Source organism: Copadichromis virginalis, linkage group LG2, assembly GCF_057382275.1.
Source record: "Copadichromis virginalis isolate Kocher_CV1m ecotype Utaka linkage group LG2, C_Virginalis_male_GT1.1, whole genome shotgun sequence".
NCBI classification, from domain to species: Eukaryota; Metazoa; Chordata; class Actinopteri; order Cichliformes; family Cichlidae; genus Copadichromis; species Copadichromis virginalis.
This window is the reverse complement of record NC_140619.1, coordinates 30,421,696-30,442,639: the sequence shown is the minus strand read 5'-3', so window position 1 is coordinate 30,442,639 and position 20,944 is coordinate 30,421,696. Positions and strand designations below refer to the sequence as shown.

Sequence of the window (20,944 nt, the reverse complement as noted above, 5' to 3'; positions counted from 1 at the left end):
AATACCTAACAGTCTCCTCTAAGTCAAGGGTCAGATGGGGTGAACTGCCAGGGGAATTTCTTTTGCCTCCACAATCCTGTTGAGAGACCTGTTAAACTGCAGTTCTGCAGCAATTTACACTGTGGCTAACTGACAAATATCCCACTTTTCATGCATTAAAGTGTTTATATGCCACTTTGATTTCTCAAAGTACTCCTGTTAGTACTGTATATTCAAAATGAGGAACTGGAAACTATGTTTTTTCAGTACGTAATATATGCAAAAAAAACATATTCCTGACTGAAATCTGACTTAGAGATGAGACCCAGAATAAACAGCACAGTCATACATATAAATGTATTACCTACAATATCCTAATTTGTTGTTTTCACTATATTCATTGCATTTCCTCATTGGCATGGTGCCCCTTGTCCTTCCCTGGGAAGACAGTTAAAACACTGCTGCTACGTTTTAATGTATCCTCTAGCTCCTAAGCTTAATGAAACTACTCACTGCAATTTGAAGGTGTTTGCACAAAAACATGTAGTCAGTTAACCATAATTAAAATAGAGGTTGTAAATAAACTGTAATATGAACAGGTGTATAATAAAAGAATCCAATTTTCAGTGACAGCTGTTATGCTACATTTTTAAATTGATTTTTAATTGAACACCTCAAAAAAGACTTAATTACACAGATATTTTGTGTGAGCGTGTGCGTATATGTGTGTGTCAGAGCTTCTGCAGTGTTCACAAGTTTGGACACAACATGGTTAACAGGTTTTTTCCTGAGACTCGCTCCTGAAAGTTCCACCATCACCTCCAACAAAGACGATATGATAATAACGACACAGTTTTATGTCCTTGTAATCACTTTAAAGGGTTTGAATGACATTGGGGCAGTGTCGCAGAGAGCTAAACAGCCAGTTAATGCTTTTGAGATGAGCACAATAAAATATTAATGGGGGTCTTGGGCAAGGAAAGGTCATCACTGTGACTGAAGCTGAATAATAAGAGAGCTAGTAGCAACACTGTGAACCTTAAGTGACACCAGCTAGAAAACAGTGGAGGCTCTTCTCAGGCAACAGCAGCTCAGCTGCTGTCCTCTGTTGGATACAGTTAACGCTCTTATCTGTTGTGAACTTTTGTTTGTTTTTTGGGGTTTTTTTAGTCACAGGTAAAATTTGTCTCACTAGAAAATACAGAGGAGTTCCAAATTGTAGATGGTACAGAAAACAAATACAGTGATTCTACCAAAGCTGAAGAAAAACAAATGAAAACCGTTAGTGTTACTGACTGCAAATAACCCATTGCAAAGAGGCGCTATAATCCATCATGATGTTTGTGTGATTTTTTTGTACACAGGTGTAAGAAAAGCGAAAATACTGTGACTTTAACAAAAATAAGAAAATGTCTTGAAGTTTAATCAGGTTTTAAATGTTATTTATTACAGATGACAAGTTAGCTTCTGGATTATTTGAAGAAAATTCAAAATAACTACATTTTTTATGTTTTCAGACCACTTTAAGTGATCTTAGGGCAGGGATGTCAAACTCATTTTACATCATGGTCGAGATGCAGCCCACTTCGACCAGTGTAAAGATGTTTAACTTATGTTTAACTACACATTTAATCCCTGAGATATGTAAAAAAAAAAGTGCATGATACATGATAAAGAAATGCTCCTATAGTAAATCAAAGAATTATACTGTAACTCTTAAATTGTAAGAAATAAATGTGTGAAGTTACATGTTAAAATTAAGTTTATTAATTAAAAAAAAGTTAAGATGTAAATGATGCAAAGTCCAAAATCTATGCCCTCCCTCCTGGTCCTTATTTTTGGACATCCCTGTCTTAGGAGAAAGAAGGGATTTAAAAATAAACTTTTTCAATCTCTTTTAAAATTTTTGTTCATCTGAACTAAATGTCTATAAGGATTTAATCTAGCTGACCATCTGTTTCAGTGCATTAAGATATGTCCAGCAAGAATGGGCTCTGCTTGTGATAAAACTAGCCCCTCAACAGCATTGTTAACACAGGCAGCCAACAAAACATGAAAGCAATCTTCATTTGATCATAATACATTATTATGCTGCTCAACAACTGCTGTTAGTCAGAGAGCAGCTTGCGTACCGACCCTTAAGTCTACTGACTACCTCTTATGTTTTTCCCCGACCAGAAGTCTCAGTCCACTCAAAAATGTTGTTAGAAGAATCAAAAGTAAAGCAAGCAGCTCGTCGTCTGCTTCTGTGCGTTTGGTTCCCGCCACAGCAGGCCAAATTGAGTTTAGTGAAAGAAAGAAAATACAGGACTACCCATCTAGCCTTTGGCTTAGTTTGTTGACCAGACCACTTACCCCTCTTGTTTCTGTCTTAACGTTGTCATATTCACCAAGAATCATATGTCTATTTTTAAATCCCAGAAGATTGCACCCATTTACCCAAAGGATAGCATCCATAGAGATTACATAAAGCCTATTAAAAGTCAGTGTCCCATGAATATAATTATGAAGCTATTATTGTTACACTGAGATGGTTACATGTTATTTCTTGGACCATCCCTGATTTTTACAGATTTCACTGCATTTCAACGCTGCTGCTGCTGATGATGATGATGATGTTGTTTTTGCATGTCACTTTAGCTGTTTTTCCTCTCAGTTGGGACTGGATTTAGCTACAGCATCAATTAGTTAATGGACATTTTTCATCTACAGATTAGATCCAGATTAAAACAGTAAACCTTTTGTTTAGTCTCTGTCCCTGAAAATTTTACATGCCCTCCTTTTCTCTTTTTTTTCATATGGCATTTTGGCATTTGTAAAAAGGACCCCCAGTTAAATAATTCTATGCTTTCTTCTGCGCAACTTCCGTGCCTCTCCCTCTCTGTTTCTTCTCTCCTTTCCCTTATGCTGCCCTGTTACGCTGCGTGTACAATTTGGCCTCAATGTGTTTCAAATTACATGCCACATCAAATAAGGCTATCTCATAATGCTGCGAGCGCCGGTGCAAGTGTGCGGGTCCTTGGGTATTCCACCACCTTCAGATTCGTATTAAATGAAACTCTAGAGTTCAACTCAGTATTCAGAATGAGTAATACAGGGTTGTAATACATCTGATAGACATAGCATACTGTGCCATTATCACTGACCTTTCTTTTCTTCTCCCTCCCCTCTATTCCTTTCTGTCCTCTGCAATCATCTAAAGGAAGCAGAGGTAAGTAGAGTCATTGTTTTTGTAACTGTCATTATTTTGAAACACATTGTAATTCTTTAGTAAAGTTTTAGTGCACTTACAAACTGCTGGATAGGTGTTGCTGATTTAATTGCACAGCAGGTTAGGTGGCTAGTCATGCATAGTATGTTATAGTCCAGCATATTAAAATTCTGCTGTTGTGCTTGTAGGTTTCACACTCTCAAGCAAGCTTACTATGCTTCAATGAAGTAAACTGAATTAACCGGACTTCTCTGGCAGTTTGCTTCAGAGCATTACTGAGGCTGGGTTATGTGGGCTGTCTGTGTTCATCCCAAAAATGTTGGCAAAGGTCATAGTTACGTGTTCCATAAATAAAGAAAAACTACTAGTTATTTTGAAAAAAAATAATCATAAAAGTAGCATCCAAAAAGAAAGTTAAATCCAAGTATGCATGTGCATGGTTGTGTACCTATATTTATTTATTGTGTGCAGTGTTTTTTTTTTTATTTAGAACCTGGACATATCTGTGCATGTCTGACTGAATGACTGGTCTGGTTTAGAGAGGAAAGACAGCATCTGGCAGTGTGGTTGAGGTTGTATCACTATCCAAGGAACGGGAAAGCTGCTCAACGGTGAAGACACTAATAATGCTGAACCAGAGCAGGAGATGTGGACATAAAATAAATGAAAGAAAATGATGTGAGGACATGATTTAAGTAAGCGCCTAAGGGACAGGCTAATTAGGTTTCATCTCCTGATTTCAAACTTCTGCGTTGGCTCAAATTTTGACGGTTGTCATTTATAGAACAAGGACTGTATGAGTGGGTCAACTGTCCATTTTCACTGGACTGTTCCATATCACTGATACTAATTTAGTCTCTCTCACTTTTATACTCTTATATGCTCGCTCTCCCTCGCTCTCCCTATAACTCAATAGCACAGGAGATAGAGTTTTCAGACCCAGCAGGTTCACAAATGTCACTGACACAGGCTCACTTCCTGCTGACACACATATGGTTCACCCAGGGAAATCATTTAGAAGACACCACCACTACACACCTCTGCGTGCATATATGTGTGTGTATTAGTACGTTATGTAATATTATTATCTTTATTATTAAATATAAACTGAATCTGACAGGAGGGGTCAACTACAGCTCTTCCTTTAGGTACCCACACATGGTGTCTTGGTAATAAAACTGTTATAATAAACTAAAATGTTGGTAAATCTAAATAATTGAAAAATACCTTCAATTATAAAAACAACCCAAAATTTCCTTAAAACCCTAATAACACAATCGTTTTAGTGTGTTGTAAGCCGTTATCGTGTATGTTAAAGCATAAAGTGTTCACGAAAGTTCAATCAAGTACAAATATCAGTTTATGCTTAACAGATCAGATGTTTTAAATGCAAATCTGCTGCTTTTTCTATAAGTAGCTACTCCAAAATGACACCACTTATACCACTTTTTCCTTTCATCTGTATGTCAGACCATTCTTTGTTTATTCTTTACTTACGTAAAACACATTACATGACACTAACAAAGTCATCACTCTACACAGTGGGCTTATTACTTTAATTGCTCTACACAGCAGAAGATGTCTCTAACAAGGCAGGAAGTCTGCTCTTAATTGAACCAATGTATCAAATAGTATTAAAAAAGCCAGTTATTTTTTTATTTGAATATGTTCAGTTCATGAAGCTTTCCCTTTAACTCTAAACAAAACTGTGGTGAACAAAGACTTGTTCAAATAGAGTCATGAAAATCATATTTGACCAGTGTTAATTCATAATGGCTGTTAAATGTTATGCTGCTTTGTTTGTTCTTTGGAGCATATAACCTTCTTTACGCTCGAGTGTTTCTGCTGCAAGTTTCTATTTACATTTGTCCCTATTTTATTATCCGAACAAGCTCATACCATACATATTTTCTATTGAAATCAACAAAGAGACGAACAAAAAGAGAGAAGAATGGAAACAGGATTTCTCAGTAGTGACATTTAGTATTTGGTTTGTTTACTTTCTGTTCAATAAAATAATCTGTCCACTCTTCACATGTTTAGTTCTTTCATAACCCAATCGCTTCTGTTGTGTTTCCACTCAGGATGACTACTTCAAAAGCTGGGCACCTGCAAAGTCTCTCGATCAAGGTGAGTTTTGCTTTTTTGTGTTACTATAAATTTTTGTATTACTGTAAGCTGTATGTGAAACTACGGGTAAAAATGGAAAATTCCACTGCTGCTTTGAGTTCTAAGTTGATTTTAAACTAGTAAGCGATGCCTGATGCTATACCTTTTACCGTATACCGTATTATGTGTCTAATAATCTAAGTAAGCCAATCAGAAAGTCTAAGAAACATTAAATACTGGGAGTACTGGGAGAGATTTGTCAGATTTTGTCAAATTCAACAGATATAAAAAGTGCATAGTCCTCAAATTGAAGCTATTGCAAGGAGTATATTTGTGCTAAAATGCAGTATAGTATATTTAACCTTCTTTTAGCACACATACAGTCATGTCCAAAAGGAGTTTATTGTTCTGCTTGGGATCATGGTCCTGCTGCATGACCCAATTTGGACCTGCGTAGGTTTAGCTCCCAGACAGACAGCATCACATCTGACTCTAGAATACTTTGGGATACAGAGTAGTTCATGGTCCACTTAATGGCTGGAAGGTGTCCAGGTCCTTTAGCAGCCAAACAAGCCCAAATCATTACCTCTCCACCACCGTGCTTTGCAGCTGGTATGAGGTGTTTGTGCTGATTTTTTGTGTTTGTTTGTTTTTTTATCAAATGTGGCGCTGTGGTCAGACAGCTCCACTTTGCTGTCATCTGATGAGCTTTAAAAGAAACTAAATTAAACACTGTGTTTTGTCAATAGCACCCCAATAAAAGGACCCAAAATCGGGATACTCAGAGGCTGCGTAAAAGACCTAAATCATAATCTTTAATTGAAAGTTAGACATTGATTATGCACAGAAAATGAAACAATGAAGAAAACCAGAGGCAACTATTAAAAATAAAACCATAACACAGTATGTAGACAGTGTAATAAATATATAAATTGTTTGATAAATTAGAAATTAATACTGAAGGTCATCGACAAGTACAACTAGTTCAAAACCAGTAAATGTCAAGTGTTATAAAGAGATAATTTACGTCACTGAAACTTTATTGTGTGACTTGTGTTTGATGTTCACATTGCATTTACATGTTACCTTTGTATTTTAGCATTTTTCAGTAAAGATGCTAGAAGGACTCTGAGTTGCACTGTTGAGTGATTTGCTGCCAACAACCCAATAATCTCCCTTATGTAATACTCTTATTGTGCAGACAAAAATCCCTTTAGTTTATGTGTACTCATCTTTCTTTTGTCTTCTAAAAGCAAGTCTCCATAATGTGATTTGCAGCATTTTAGCAAGAATGCATCGCAAGTGGTGTCTAATTCTTAAAGTTAGGGTAGTTCTGCTGTTTTTTGACTGTGTGCATGTGTCTGGCCAAATGTTCTTTCTTTTGAACTGTACGTGCTGCTTATGGACTAGTATGGCAATAATGCCAAGTCCACTTTATCAGTCACAGTCAAGTGTGTAATGCTCTTAGACCCCCAGTAACTCTTGACTAACCTCAGTTATTACAAACACTAACTCACTTTCATTCACACTCACAGTCTTGCTTTACTTACGTATGCAGACGCACACACGCACTCTCACACCGAGGTAGTTTGTGGGGTTAATTGGACGGCAGCTTTTTGAACAGCGCACCAGAAATCTTGCTACCACTGAGCTTGTTCTGTTCTTTGCTGGCTTGGTTTTGCATATGTAGCACAGTAACTGCAACTCTTCAGGGAAAGACTTGCTGAGCAGGTTTATCTGGGCCAGCTCCTCGTGGATACTGAGCCTAATGAGAACAGCCTTGCCTCAGTGCATCAAATTTTGGTGATACTCTATTTTCTCAGAGATAAGTAAAAACAAAAGGTAAACAGAGCTTCATTCTCTTAACTAGGGACTCAGTGCTTGCTGCATTATGAATATTATTCTTTGTGCCAAAATCCAGGAGGAGTGAGGCCAGATTTAGGTGCTAAAAGAATTATATACTTGGCCAAAAAAAGGTACTGTAGTGCCACAACATCTGTATCACATTTCTTTCTATACCTGGAGGCACTGGTTTGATTTAACCTCTCATAGGATTCAATATTGATGTTGTCAGCTGTATATTATTTGCAACATCTTTCACCAAATTAGGCCGGAGACCAAACACAATAAACACAAGAGTGCTTCATTTCTCATTTCATTGGTGCTGACAGAGTAAACCCGAAGAGAAAGAACACTTACTGCACTGGCAAACTAAAGACATTCAGCATCTGTGTGGTTACTCATGTACACTCAAGCGAGGTGTTACTCTTTACTTGCTAGCATTTAGCTCCTGGTAATTATACCAGGGGTTTTAATTTTTATATGTCCAGCCATTTGTTTAAATTTAACCAACAGGGACATACTAGAACCAAAAGACAGACTGAAAAAAACAAAACAAAAAAAACCCAAGGTGTAGTTTTCCTTTAATTGCAACAAGAGTCAGTAAAGTTCACTGATTACATCATTTGTCTTTTACCATTTGTTACATTTTGTTTCGAAAGTGCTCCTTGATGAGACCACTAACATCAAACTGTCCACTCCATGCATGTGAGTCATTCTGGTTCAACACAGCAATGTGACATCTGTGCATTTATCTGGAGACTCATTGGGTGCAGCTGAAGCACAGGTCATATTCATGCCAATTAAATACTGCACATACTTTTTTGTGCCGTATAATTTCTCCTGCAGCGCTGCACATCAGCTGCAACATGACTGCTCCCCTGCTGCAGAGCTCGAAACAGCCTGCCCTTTCTGCACTCCTTCAAACTGCACTCTGCAGTTACTCCCACACAAACAGCTCAGCTGGGAGTAATGGATGGCTAAATGATTAGGCACCAAATAAGTATGAGGAATCAATCTAACAATCTGGTCCTCTTTTGGGAATATTTGCTGTTATCACGTGCTTCTTCAGTCGGTCCAGTTTTCACCCAGCTGATACTGCAGGCATTTCATTCCTTACTGTAAACTTCACCTTTGAACCAAATCAGAGTATTGGATGTGAATGACTCATGATCTAAGCAAAACTGACTCCTCAACTATCTACAATTTTTAGTATTCAGAGGATTTTAGTTTTCCTTTAAGTTTTAAAATGAGGAATTAAAGTTGCCTAAACTGAAAGGTAGACAATAAAGATTCTAGGTAACACGGAGTGAATGTGAGGAACCACTGCAAAAAAAAAAAACGTACAAAATGATTAAATCTTATATAATCTAATGTGTGTGGTCAGATCGCTAATGATACTGAAATGACATGTGCGACCACAGCACTTGATTTGAGGTCAGTACAGAAAAAACAATACCGTGCACCTGCAGGTTTCACTTTGACTAATGAATCCCAGGTCGTCCTTGGAGACTAATCAGCAGCAGAAAGGTTGATTGGGGGAAAATCCAGTCCCTGATGAATCACTCTGCAATTAATGTTCACCTTTGTAGCATGGGTAGCATGGATGAAATTTGTGTTATCACAAATGGCTTGTTTGTAATGCTGAGTGATCAAATCCACTGGTGCTAAATCTGTTTTCCAGACATGTCGTGCCTACTGAGTTCCCACAGATGAGTAGTTTTAAGGCTAAATGTTGTTAACTTGTTTCCATGGTGACAGTTCATTGATCTGCCTGATTTCTAGTCATGGATGAACTGTTTTGGCTTCTTTACATATCCCCCCAAAAAACTGTGTCCAATTAAGGATACAGTGACACAAGCCTAGAGACCAGTGAGTGACTCCTTGACAACCAAAGGCAACAAGAGAAAAATGTGTATTCTCCAACTAACTGCAAAGTGGTTGCTGGCAGTTGATTTGCAGTGAAATTCACTGCAAAGAAATATACAGGGCTGCACTAAAAACCTTTTGAGATTGCTTTGGTCCCTAGCAGGTTGCCGTGGTCACCTATAATTTTCTATAAAAGATGTACGATTGGCTTAAAACACTTCCCCACACATAGAGCAGTACTGGAATAGTTTACAGTTGCACTTTTTCAAGTTTATCTATTATTTAAGCAGTTACAAGGAGATTTTATGCACTTCTTTGCACTGAATTTCAGCAAACAATTTCTTAAATCAAACTCGTTTCAAGCTCCAAATCTGTTGTTTGCATGTGTTTAGTTCCTCACTGGAGGTTCTAACGCTGCAAAATTGGAAATATTTTTTGATTTTTTTTAACCTGTTATGTATTGTATAAACCCATTTGTAAATTGGCTAGATCATATAGATGTTGGTATCCTATAGCTAAAAGTAAACATTCAGCTCCTCAGATCTCACAAGTCATTTTTCTAAAAGACTAAAGTAGTCACAAACTTAACTATTTAACTTTAGGTTAAGTTTTAGGCAATTTACTAAAGCAGCTGAATTCTAATTCACTGCCTTTTCTTTAAACATTACCCTCATTTTGTTTTGTCCCTTCAATTTTATTTGTTCTCTTTCATATTTTCAAGATAATTTCCTTTTTCTTCCATCCTTTTCACTTCACAGCCCTGTGTATCTGCTCATTGTTTCTACACAGTTTTCTATTATTTCTGACGTATTGAGTTCATCACATGGAAATTACATAATATTGAACAATGGGTTACTGTTAATCAACATGCCACAGTGCCGTAAATACACGCACACATGCAGTTAAAGCCTGTGAGAGTTCATTGGTTGCTTTATTCATGCACCTTTAATAAATTTTTTAAAGAATTTGGTTGCTATTCTTATATTTTTGTGCATGTGCTCTTGTAGTCATGACTATTCGTGCTCGTTTTGTCAGTTTATTTTATTCTTTAAATTAAATTGTTAAAAAAAAGAATAACTCACCAACAGAACACCCCTCCTGCTTGTTAGTAGTTTATTAATTTTTAATTATTTTTTTTAACAGATAACGTTGAGTTGCTAACAAGTAAAATAAATAATTATGATAAAAAATTTTTATTAAAATAGTGCTTAGAAAAGTAAATGAGAAATGCAAATTTGAATTTGCAAAACAAATAATGTTCTTGATCAAAATGCACGTAGCGTGATACACAAAGAGAGGAATTAAGTTTGCAATTAAATGTGTCTTTAAAAAGCAAAATTTGGAAAAATCCCACACAGCAATTAAATGCTACAACCCTTCAGTCTCCCTTGTCCATGTGCCCAGATATTTTGCTGTGCATGAACTTGTTTCCATGGTGACCTGCCTGTTTTCTAGTCATGGATGGTTAAAAACTGTTAAAAACTGCCTCTTTACGTGTTGCACTTAATACAAAATTCTACAGCCCTCTGAGGAGGTAGGGTTGTGTGGGTTACACTGGCCTGAGTCCCAGACAGCTCAGCTCATCCTGTAGGTGGATTACATAGACATCTGCTGTACTCACATCAGGGCTTATGTTTCATAGTGTGCCAGAACGACCCCAAAATGGCCCAGGAACAATCAGGAAGAGGTTACTGAATATGAAACAAGATAAATGTTTTACCACAGAAGCCAAACCTCATGTTATTAAAACTACAAAAATAACTAGTCAAAATATTCTCAACTAAAGTTTCTCTTTCCAGAGTTTTAACAAAGATTATTTAACAAATAATATTTTTATTGTTATTATTTTGGTTAATTTGCTTCTTTTGTTAAGAAAAATTGTTTGAATTGATGTTTTATTTTGACAGGTACGAACACGAAGCATGGGTTTGTAATTACTAGCACAGTTAATCGGTTATCAGAAAGGTAAATAGACTCACGCTTCTATAATGCTTTCATACTGTGTTTGAGCCACTCAGTGTTTTGTCACTACAGGCCTCGTTCACTTATTTACACAAGTGCTTTTTTCTATGCCTCAGTGCTTTTAACTGAATATTTGCACGCACTCATACTGATAAATGCATTTGGGTCAACATGCATACTATAGGTTGAACAACCAGCCTTCAAAGTGATAGGCAACCTGCTCTATCTCCTCAGCCATAGCTGCAGAATATTTGTAGCACTGCATTCAGAAACATTAATTTACAGCTGAGAAAATTCCATCTCAAAAAGAACGTGAGTTTGGTTTAAAAAAAACAAACTACTTTTTATTTTTTTTGCACCAACGGTGACAGTACAGAGGCATATGAAGTCAGAGACAAGCTGGAAGACATGCATACACTTTAATTATTGTTTTTACTTTTCAAGCATGACTGCAGTGACCTGGAAAAAGAGTGACAGCCTACTACAGTGATTAAAATATCAGCCATGTCCTGACATTTACATTTAATTTTGTAGTATAAATTAATAAATTTTGTAGAAAAAATACATTCTGTTAGAGAGTCTCAAATATGGATCACACGTTTTTGTATTTACATTAATTTAGGCATGTGTTTTATTTCTTTTACTGAAACATTGTACTAACCAGTGTCTCAACATTCTCTCGCCTTGTTGTAACACACTGTGTACCATGTTTCAACTTATTACATATTACTGCCTGGTCTTCAGAATCCATCCAGTTAAACCTGAATCCTATATGTCCTCCAGGGCAGCTTAGACTTCTTCCAAAGTCAGACTGAATTATTATTTATAACTTTCTACATGTGCATTAATTTCAGTCCCATCAGTAATGGTTGGAGAGTTGTGCTTAACGGGCTTTTCAGCCCAAGTAGACAGACAGAGAGATGAGAGGAGAGGAGGAAGAGTCCTTGGCAGAAGATAACGGATGTGCTGTCAGCGAGACCAATGGTAGAAACAGTATTCTGGTTATTTGAATCTGGCTTCCTCCGTATGGGCTTGCCCAACAGATTTGTGAGCTTGTTATTGCAATGCATTATCCAGAGAGGGGAGTCAAAGGGAAGATTACAAATGCCAGACAGGGCCTCATTATCACAGCCAGTCCAGAGGAGCACAGGAGAGTCAAACTGGCACCAAGATACAACTAGAGGATGCAATACAAGCGCAGAAAAAAACAATACAATTCAAGTTGTCAATTTTCAGGTGTTTGCTACTTGTCTATTCTTATTAGTTTACATAATGAATTAGTGGTTGCTATGGGGACCGTTTTGGCAGCAGAACCCAAAGTCGTTTGCGAAGCACTCGGGTTTGGCAGTACCAGCGGCAAACAAAGCCTTGAAAATCTGGAGCTTCCAAATTGCCAATCGGCCTGATTAGACATGACACTGCGTTTTCCCAGCAGAGTGTTCGTCGTTGTTATATATTTCATCAGCTCTTTCTCCAATTCACTAAGTCGCAGTCTCTCTGAAGATATTCTGTCTGTCAGTTCCCATTTCTCATTGGTCCATCTTTAATCTTCTGTAACTCTGTCACTGCCTCTTAATACGTTCTCATAAACCCGCCTTTGATCTGCGCCTGGAGGAGCTAAAAGAATTAGAAAGAGGGAAACTGATAAGAGACATATAGGACAACAAACAGTCAGCACCTCAGCTCTGTGTATGAAACAGAGTGTGTGCTGGAGCAAGAAGAAATATCTCATTTCGGTGTAATGTGCTAAGGGTTTGTTGCTCGCTCACCAGGCGTTCTTTAAACATTGTTTACCACTCTGATTTTAATGGCTTGTTGGCCACATCATAAAAAATGACTCAATATCCACGACCCTCAGCTCAGCCCTTATCTCGCTCTTTCAGAGGAGTGAGCTCTCGCCGTGTTGAGCCTCGGCACATAAAAGGGATTATCAACAAAAAAGCACAGATACATGCTACACTGATTTGAGGCATACACAGCAAATTAACCAGTCAAATACGCACACAGTGGAGGTAATCAATGATACCTGGAGCCTGCTGAGATGCAGAGGAAGTAAATACACACAGTCACACCGTGGGTATTGTTAATTCAATGAAGAGACAAAGCCAATCATAACAACAAAGCAATTAAATATCTGTGCAGCTGAGATGGAAAGACGTAAAGGTATGGAAGGCGCTAAAGCAGTGATTAAGAAAGGACAAATGTCAGCAGACCACACAGAGTGGAGTGAATTATTACTGCCCCCCGCCACCAAAATCAACAACAAAATAAAGTGAACTGCAGTTATTTGAACGGTGCTGAACAAGCTGTTTTCAAGGAGAGATGCGCTCAGTAGTAGATCACGCAGACAGAGAGTCAAGTGAATGGGTGTGTTGTTGTTTTGATTCTGCCCTTCTTGCCCCGTGGCCACTAGAGACTCTGATGATAATTGTAAATTATAGGATAAATAAACTTCAGAGGATATGAGCAGGCAGTTGTTGCAAGCGATCATAGCAGGAGCCCTCGAGCTAAACGGCAGCACGCAAAAGTGACAGTGGCATCGGGGAGTATCGGGAGGGAAGAAGGCAGGGGAGGATACAAAAGATATATAGACATGAGGCCTACAGAGAACACTTGAGAGAGAGTGCCTGCAGAGAGGATAACTCAGAGATAAGAAAGTTTTCCCATAATGAGGAGGAGAGAAAGTCTGGCAAAAGGGAGAGAAGGGAGGAATAATGAACAGAGGGCATATTGACAAAAGTTGGACTAAGTTTTGCACACACACACAAACACCCACACCCTCTTTCCTGATCATTAAATACACTTCGTGGTCAGTCCCCACTCAAAAGTCTTGCTCGCTAATAAATACTGGAGATGGATGAGTTCGGAGAGTTAATCATTTCTGGGTGTTAATGTCACAGCCTACAGACAGACATGACAAACTCCCTGTAACTCAGTGTTTGGCTGCTCTGCTTCCTCCCTGAGGTAGTGCTGCCACTGGCTTCCTTCCATATGGGATGTTGTAGTGCTGTGAGTGTGTAAGAGCGAGAATAGTGTAGCAATTACTCTTTTATAATGAGGAGAATTCTGTCACTTTGCCTCCCTGCCAAATTTGCCAATGGAGTCTATAATGTATTTCTGGTGATTAAGAGGCATTATGTGAGGAAATACTTCTGGTCAGGTTGTAAATTGATTAAGCTAAAACACAAAGTAGGAGTGTAAAATATTGGCACACAGTCGCATTTGCCTTCTTTCTGAGAGTTTGACATGTTTGTCTATTAAGTACAGAACTGGAGATGAAGGGAATTACATTATAGTGGGGAAAATAATTATTTGATCTCCTTCTGAATAATTACGTTTTCTCACTTAAAAAGAAACGAAGTGTCTCTGATTTTATGGTAGTTTAATTTAAATGAAGAGAGACAGAATATCAACCAGTTTGCCAGTAAACATGGGAGAAGGTGCTGTTGAAACCAAAACTGAGATATCTGGCATCAACTCCACAAGGCATCTTTGGGGGAAGAGATAATTTCTCTTCCTGTGTGTGACCTCGAGAACACCATTGTGGGGATGCGGTTCTTTAGGTCATATCACGGAGATGGAAACATTGTGCGTTGAGGCTTTTTTGGTTCAAGGATGGGGCTGTGTACTGTAATATTATGGACGAGAACCTCTTTCCCTTAGCCAGAACACTGAAGATTGGTCATGGATGGATTTTCCAGCACAACAGTGACCCAAAACATACCACCAAGGCAACAAAGAAGTGGCTAAAGAATATGGTAAACTATTACTTTAACCATGAAAAAGCATTCTCTAATGAATTTGTCTTATGTTTATGATTTTTTCATTCAGAGCGAGTGGCTGAACCTGGCCGATATGGAGACCCAAGAACTAAAGCCCACTCCAGCTCGGCCAAAAAGACAGTACAGGATGGTGAGTTCTTATTTTAGTTTGTTTAGTTTCTATTTAAATCCATGGTAATATATGTTTTTCTATTGCTCCAGGTACTCTGAGCTACTTTTAGCTCATACTTGGTTGATACCATAACGATCCTGTCCTTGTAGATAGAGTTCATTTACCTATTCGGATTTAGCTGACTTGCTGTGTATGTATTATTAGGTTAGAATGATGTTGCTTCTCATATAGCTATACAGACTGATCACAGATTATAAGGTGCTTTGTGGACAGGCACTGATTTAGACAATAGACTGTGGCATTACTTTACATTGAGCTTAAACTGGTCTGATGTGTCTGCTGAAGTTTATGAATAACATCGGATATAATGCAAAAGTGTTTAATTAATTTAGTTCCCCAGCCCTGTTCAGCTTGATTACAAAGATGCCATGGTGGTAAATAAAAGATAAATAAAGCTAATTGCTTCATCTGAACTAGATGGATCACTGCATATTCACACAGAATGATCAAGCCTAGCCTCTTTCCTAACGAATAGTAATTTCAAGGTTTGTCTTCAGTACTAACATGCAGTTAGATCTTTAATACGTTGGATACAATTTTTGCAGTTTTTCCTCTGTGCACCACCACAGTAGATTGTGAATAAAATAATTGCGCAAAACACAAGGTCAGTTTGTTAAATAACATAAGAAGTGCTCCTATGTCCACTCGCCAGAAGGTATTGACAAGGCATAACCATGAAACTCACAGAATCATTTCAAGAGCATGCACCAGGGGAGCAAGTTGTAATGACCATCCCCTGAGAGTGCTTGTTATGCTGTGTGGAGGATTTGTTGTGCTACCAAAGATGCACAGTGCACCTTAAATGACAGAGTTGTTATCCAGTTACACATATTTTTATCTGTAATTCAGTACAAGATAAATAACACGGGAACACATAGTAATCCGCACTTTCTACGAAAAAGACCTGTGATGTTGCGAAACCCTGGATACATTTTCAGTACATTTTCACAGATGCATCTGGACGTCTGGTTATTTTTAGTTATTTACAGGTTCTTTTGTGTTTGATGTCATCTTGATGATGAAAGCAGTGTCACTGTATAACAATGCAGTGCTGCGTATCCTAAAACATGCTTTTGATTGGCTATACATTAGCTTCAAAACAGAATGATCATGGCTGTGAGTTGTAGGACCCAAAAAACTCAGTAACAGAGTAAAGTAAAGTGATTCACTGGTGCTGACCCTGTGTGGACTATTGGGAAATAAACTTCACGGATTTCCCATTTAAATGGAGCACAATATTTATTTGATTTACGCACTTTATGCAAAGTTGATATAAAGGACACGTTATTTGGCCATGTTAACTGCTGTTTGTGTAATTTTTTCTAGGAACAATAATAAGATGGTGAGATTAGTTACTGATAACAGGAGAGGAGACGAGATAAAAGCAGGGGGAAAACTGGGCTATATCTGTGTGAGATTATCCATGCTTGTACACACACGTGCACACAAACACACACTTCAGCTTCAGATTAATGAATGCCACAGTCTAGGACAGTGCAGAAACATTTAATTATCTCTGACACTGAAGGGTGGGGCAAGAGGTCAGATCTGTCCTCTGTGCATGTGTGCATGTTTGTGTATTCACGTGTGTGTGTGTGTGTGTGTGTGTGTGTGTGTGTGTGTGTGTGTGTGTGTGTGTGTGTGTGTGTGTGTGTGTGTGTGTGTGTGTACAGAAAAAAAAAAGGATGAGATCACAGTGTGTCAATGAGCCAAAAATCACACTGTAAGTCAAGCTTGTGGTCTTTCATTGTGACACAAGCTACTTGTCTGGCAGCAACACATGGCCAGTTAAGTGCCTTGGGGATCTTCTTAAAGAAGAAGAAAGGAGACCACTTGACATTGTACAAGCATTAAAAAAAAGGTTTTTCCTTTTTTTAAAAAGAATTCTAGAGTGAATAAAATGGAAAAACTTCCCCTCCTGAATAGCTCCTTGCCATTCAAGCATCTGGTGCCCACAGGTGTAATGTCTATAATATTTCTTTCTTTCTTCCTTGCATTGCTTTGAAGAAAAGGAGCAAGGAAATTACAGACTGCATTTTACAAAACTGTGTAATGATGCAGGGCTTCAAAATAAATGCAAATGCTTGCTCATCACAGGTTTCATACTAAAATATTTAAAAAACAAAATACATTAAAATAAATTTTGACGCTAGATTGGAAAAAGATTGTGACAAACATGATGGTCCTCAGAGGATGAATCCCCTACTATTGTGCCGGAGAAGTTTGTACTTCCTTGAGGTTCACATTTGTGATTTTGAGGGAAATGACTTATCTTTGGAGTCAATGGACATAATTTGCAATTCACAGGTCCCTCAGATTATAATAAGCTATAAATTATAATCCACCAACCTGTCAAAATTCTACTCTGTGTGTTACATTGTTTTTTTTTAAAATACTTGATAAGCTGTACAATAGCCTGCTGTACCTAGATATTACAGGCCTGAACTGCTGAAGTTATTACTGCATAGCTATGTTGCCTAATAACTTGGTTTAACAGCTGTTATCAGCAGCTTGCTTCAGCTGACGTCCTGTTTTTATTTTCTCAGCGAGGATGCAACATGACCCCCCAGCTTCTACATCTAGCATTGTTTGGACACTTTAAAAGTGTGTCTCCATCCCAAACTAGACAATTTCATGCATATTCTATGTTATTTTTGCTCTGTTCTTCACACCAACAGTAAAAACTATAAACATGCTTCAAGCAAGACAGGCTAGGTAGCTTTGGCATTAACTTTGTTTCATCCGTGACTATTAACAACTTCCACCAGAAATTAATGTCCTCTAGTAGGCATGTTGTCCTTAAAAGCATCTTTGTGCCTTTTCTTTGAAGCTGTCTTCAAAGACTCTTTGATTATTTTCTTTCATAGTGTCCTTTTAGAATTGTTTTTCTGCCAGCCACAGCTTCACAAAGCATCCTCTTTTAGGGATTTTTCACAATAAAGTGTGTATATGTGTGTGTGCATATAATGGTTGTTTGGCAGTGATGAATATTCAGCTTGTAAGTGATAGTCAATAGCCTCTCTCTCTAGATATTTTTCTTCCGTAAGCCAATGTGCTCTCTGACATTCAAACTGTAGCAGCCTGTTTATCTTCTCCATTCCTCAGTTACATCCACAATAATATGATTTGCCCATGTTTTCAATAATTAATTTTCTGGATGGTGATTCTGCTCTTTCCCTGTGCTGTCCCCAAGGCTCTCTGTGCTTGCTTTCATCCCTCTATCACTCCTCTCTGACATCTTTTGCTCTAGAACCTCTTTGAGGCCAAATAGTAAGATCCCGAGGAATGTTCACAAAGCATAGAGGGAAGATTTTAATCTCCTATTGATATGTTTGTCTATCTCCCTCTCTTTTTCCCCGTCTTGTTTTTATTTCTCACCCTCTAAGGCAAAAGAGAAGAAACACCTTTTTAATTAGTGTATCAAAGCCTAAAAGTGGTGCTCATATTTCTAATAAGAGTTGTGAATTTGTCCTTTGGGAATGTTTTTTGGAGCTCTTGTTTATTTAATTTCAAGCTTATGTGTTATTAGAAAAAAAAAAGTGGTTAACACGTTTACCTAACAAGTCAAAGATCCCTGGTTCAACCCCAGGTGGAAACACATCACTCGGGGGTTGCGTGAGGATACATCTCATGTAAATATCTGCCATGTCAAATATGCAGAGCTATCTGCTGTGACCTCTAGTGAATAAGGGAGCAGCCGAAAGTAGCTGTTTATCTGAGGAGCACAAACAATGGCGAGCAATTGAGAACAGAATGAATAAAGGAATATACACATCCATACACAAAGGTTACTAAAAATATCTGGCTGACCCATGTAAAGCTCAACAACAATTAAATTGAGGTTACGGTCTGTTCTCTGGCAGGGCTTGCTGGGATTGTGGCCTCTACTATTGGACTCTATCTTTATTACCCAATCACTGCACTTCACCCTGGCATTCATCCAGTATTAGAGGACACAAGAGGAGTGTTTTATCTTCCACCGCTTCTTTTCTAGGAAGTTTTACCTGCCTCTTAAGGAACATTAAAGTTTTAAAAAGAGGGACAAAAAGTCTTGCGAAGACAAAAACGTAAGCAAGTAGGGTCATTTACTGTCAGCTCTAATTGTGATAACATTTTACAGCCACAAGTACAATGTGCTTTTCTGCCAGGAAGGGTTGCAGCAATTAAATAGCTACAATTTATGTATGGGATTGAATCTCCTGGAAAATGAGGAGACTGAGGACATTAAACCTCCATATCTGCAAGTTTCATTTTTAAATAATGACTACAACAATGTCATCACTTTACTACAGTTGCCAGATTTTATCTCTTGAAAAAAAGCAGGGAGTTTAAAATCACTGAAATCCTCTTCCCGTATCCCTCTGGGCATATTCCTCTAAACCAGGGATTTCAAACTTTTGATCTGTGGACCACAAGAACGCTTTGCAAAGTGTGAAAATTGCAGAAAACGAGGGAATAATTTAGAGCAATTATGGCTCGAAAGGTAGAGCAGGTTGTCCACTAATCAGAGGATTGGTCAAAGTGTCTTTTGGAAAGGTACAGGTTCCTAAAATATGTTCATCAAAAGGGTTTGTGCTGAGAAAAGCACTGTATGCATAGTAATAACTGTTTGGTGGATAAAAGTAAAAGAGAACTCTAAAAAAGCAGTCTGTTTACCTTTTTTTTTCTTTCTTTTTTTTTTTACTTCTCCCTGTGTTTTAAAAATGCATAAAGTCATGAGTTTGGTTTTCCAAACGATTGCATCTGAGACAGAGAGGTCTGAATTATTAGCAGCATGCAGGTAGTATTACAATCTTCTTACCAAAAGAGACATCACCCATGGCTTGCCATACAACACCGAAATAATGTGGTTGAGCCAAGAAACAATTCCAAGCATTTGAGTTACATCAGCAGAGAGTAGTATCACAGTGGACTGAACGCTGAAAAACTGAGACGTTTTGTTATAATTGGACACCTTTCTTGAGACATCAGGAAAAGTTAATTATCGCCTGTTTTTATAAGCAAATAAATCATTACGCATCTAATCTATAGTTATTTGAAATAATAATCATATAATAATAATCTTATAGCACTAGAACTTACTAAAATATGACAGATGAGTATGAGACCCACTGTTATCAGAATCAGAATCAGCATACTTTATTAGTCCCTAAGGATTTGGATATACATAGAACACACACGTATGAAAAAAAAAATATACTGCATCTTTAAAAGCTTGCCATATAAGCACAAAGTGAATCACTGCAGTCATAATTCAATTCTTTTGTCAGTTATATGAGAGCTGAAAGATGGTATTTGAGATATACTGTAACAGTATGTAACATAGTGAACAGAGTGATGGAAGTATTGGGTTTTATTATTATGGCTTCTGAAAATTAATGCGTGAGGCATTTATTAAAACTAGAGTGCATAAAAGACGTGCCGCTTAGACAAAACATTAACACAATGATTTATGTGTATGCTGAGAGCTGATTAATCTCTCACCGATAGACATATATGGATATTATTTATACATGATCTTAAAGAGGGTGACTTTGATCCTAATGTTCACTCAGTTGAGCTTATCTTTCCTACTAAGATGCAGCACAACATTTGATTTCAGCAGGTAATGTGTTCTCTTTTATGTGTTTGCTGTGCTCTCTGAGCGTGAGCTACCAACCAGGGAGTATATTGATCCTCACTACACTATATAAAAGCAGATCTGACCAGATGGGAGTGGGGCTGATGTTGGGTTTGCAGTGTTCAAAGCACTACAACAGCCATGCATTGTTTATGTATGTGTAGGCCAAGAGATTCTCAAAGGCAGATTCTTAAAAGTCGTAGAGTTTGTCCATTGAGGAAGCTCAACTTTGCCATTATTGTACACTTTAAAACGCTGAATTCCATGCCACAAGCCCCACAAACTAGTGTTTATATACAAACAATGTTTGTTAATGACAGGAAAAAAATAAATATGCCAATCTTGAATTCAAACGGAGGGCATTTGTTAATGCTCTGCAGGCATCTTGTGCGTTCTTCACC

At 37.8% G+C, this 20,944-nt stretch overlaps 1 protein-coding gene across 2 annotated transcripts in view; it reads left to right on the top strand.

The window, feature by feature from the left end:
- The window catches only part of spock1 (SPARC (osteonectin), cwcv and kazal like domains proteoglycan 1), a 131,726-nt gene that overhangs the window by 75,301 nt on the left and 35,481 nt on the right, over nucleotides 1–20,944 (top strand). For both annotated transcript variants that reach the window (XM_085478710.1, XM_085478703.1), the window contains exons 3-4: nucleotides 5,275–5,320; nucleotides 14,801–14,881. In XM_085478710.1, the coding sequence (XP_085334836.1) occupies nucleotides 5,275–5,320; nucleotides 14,801–14,881 (127 nt within the window). The remainder of the gene's footprint in view (nucleotides 1–5,274; nucleotides 5,321–14,800; nucleotides 14,882–20,944) is intronic.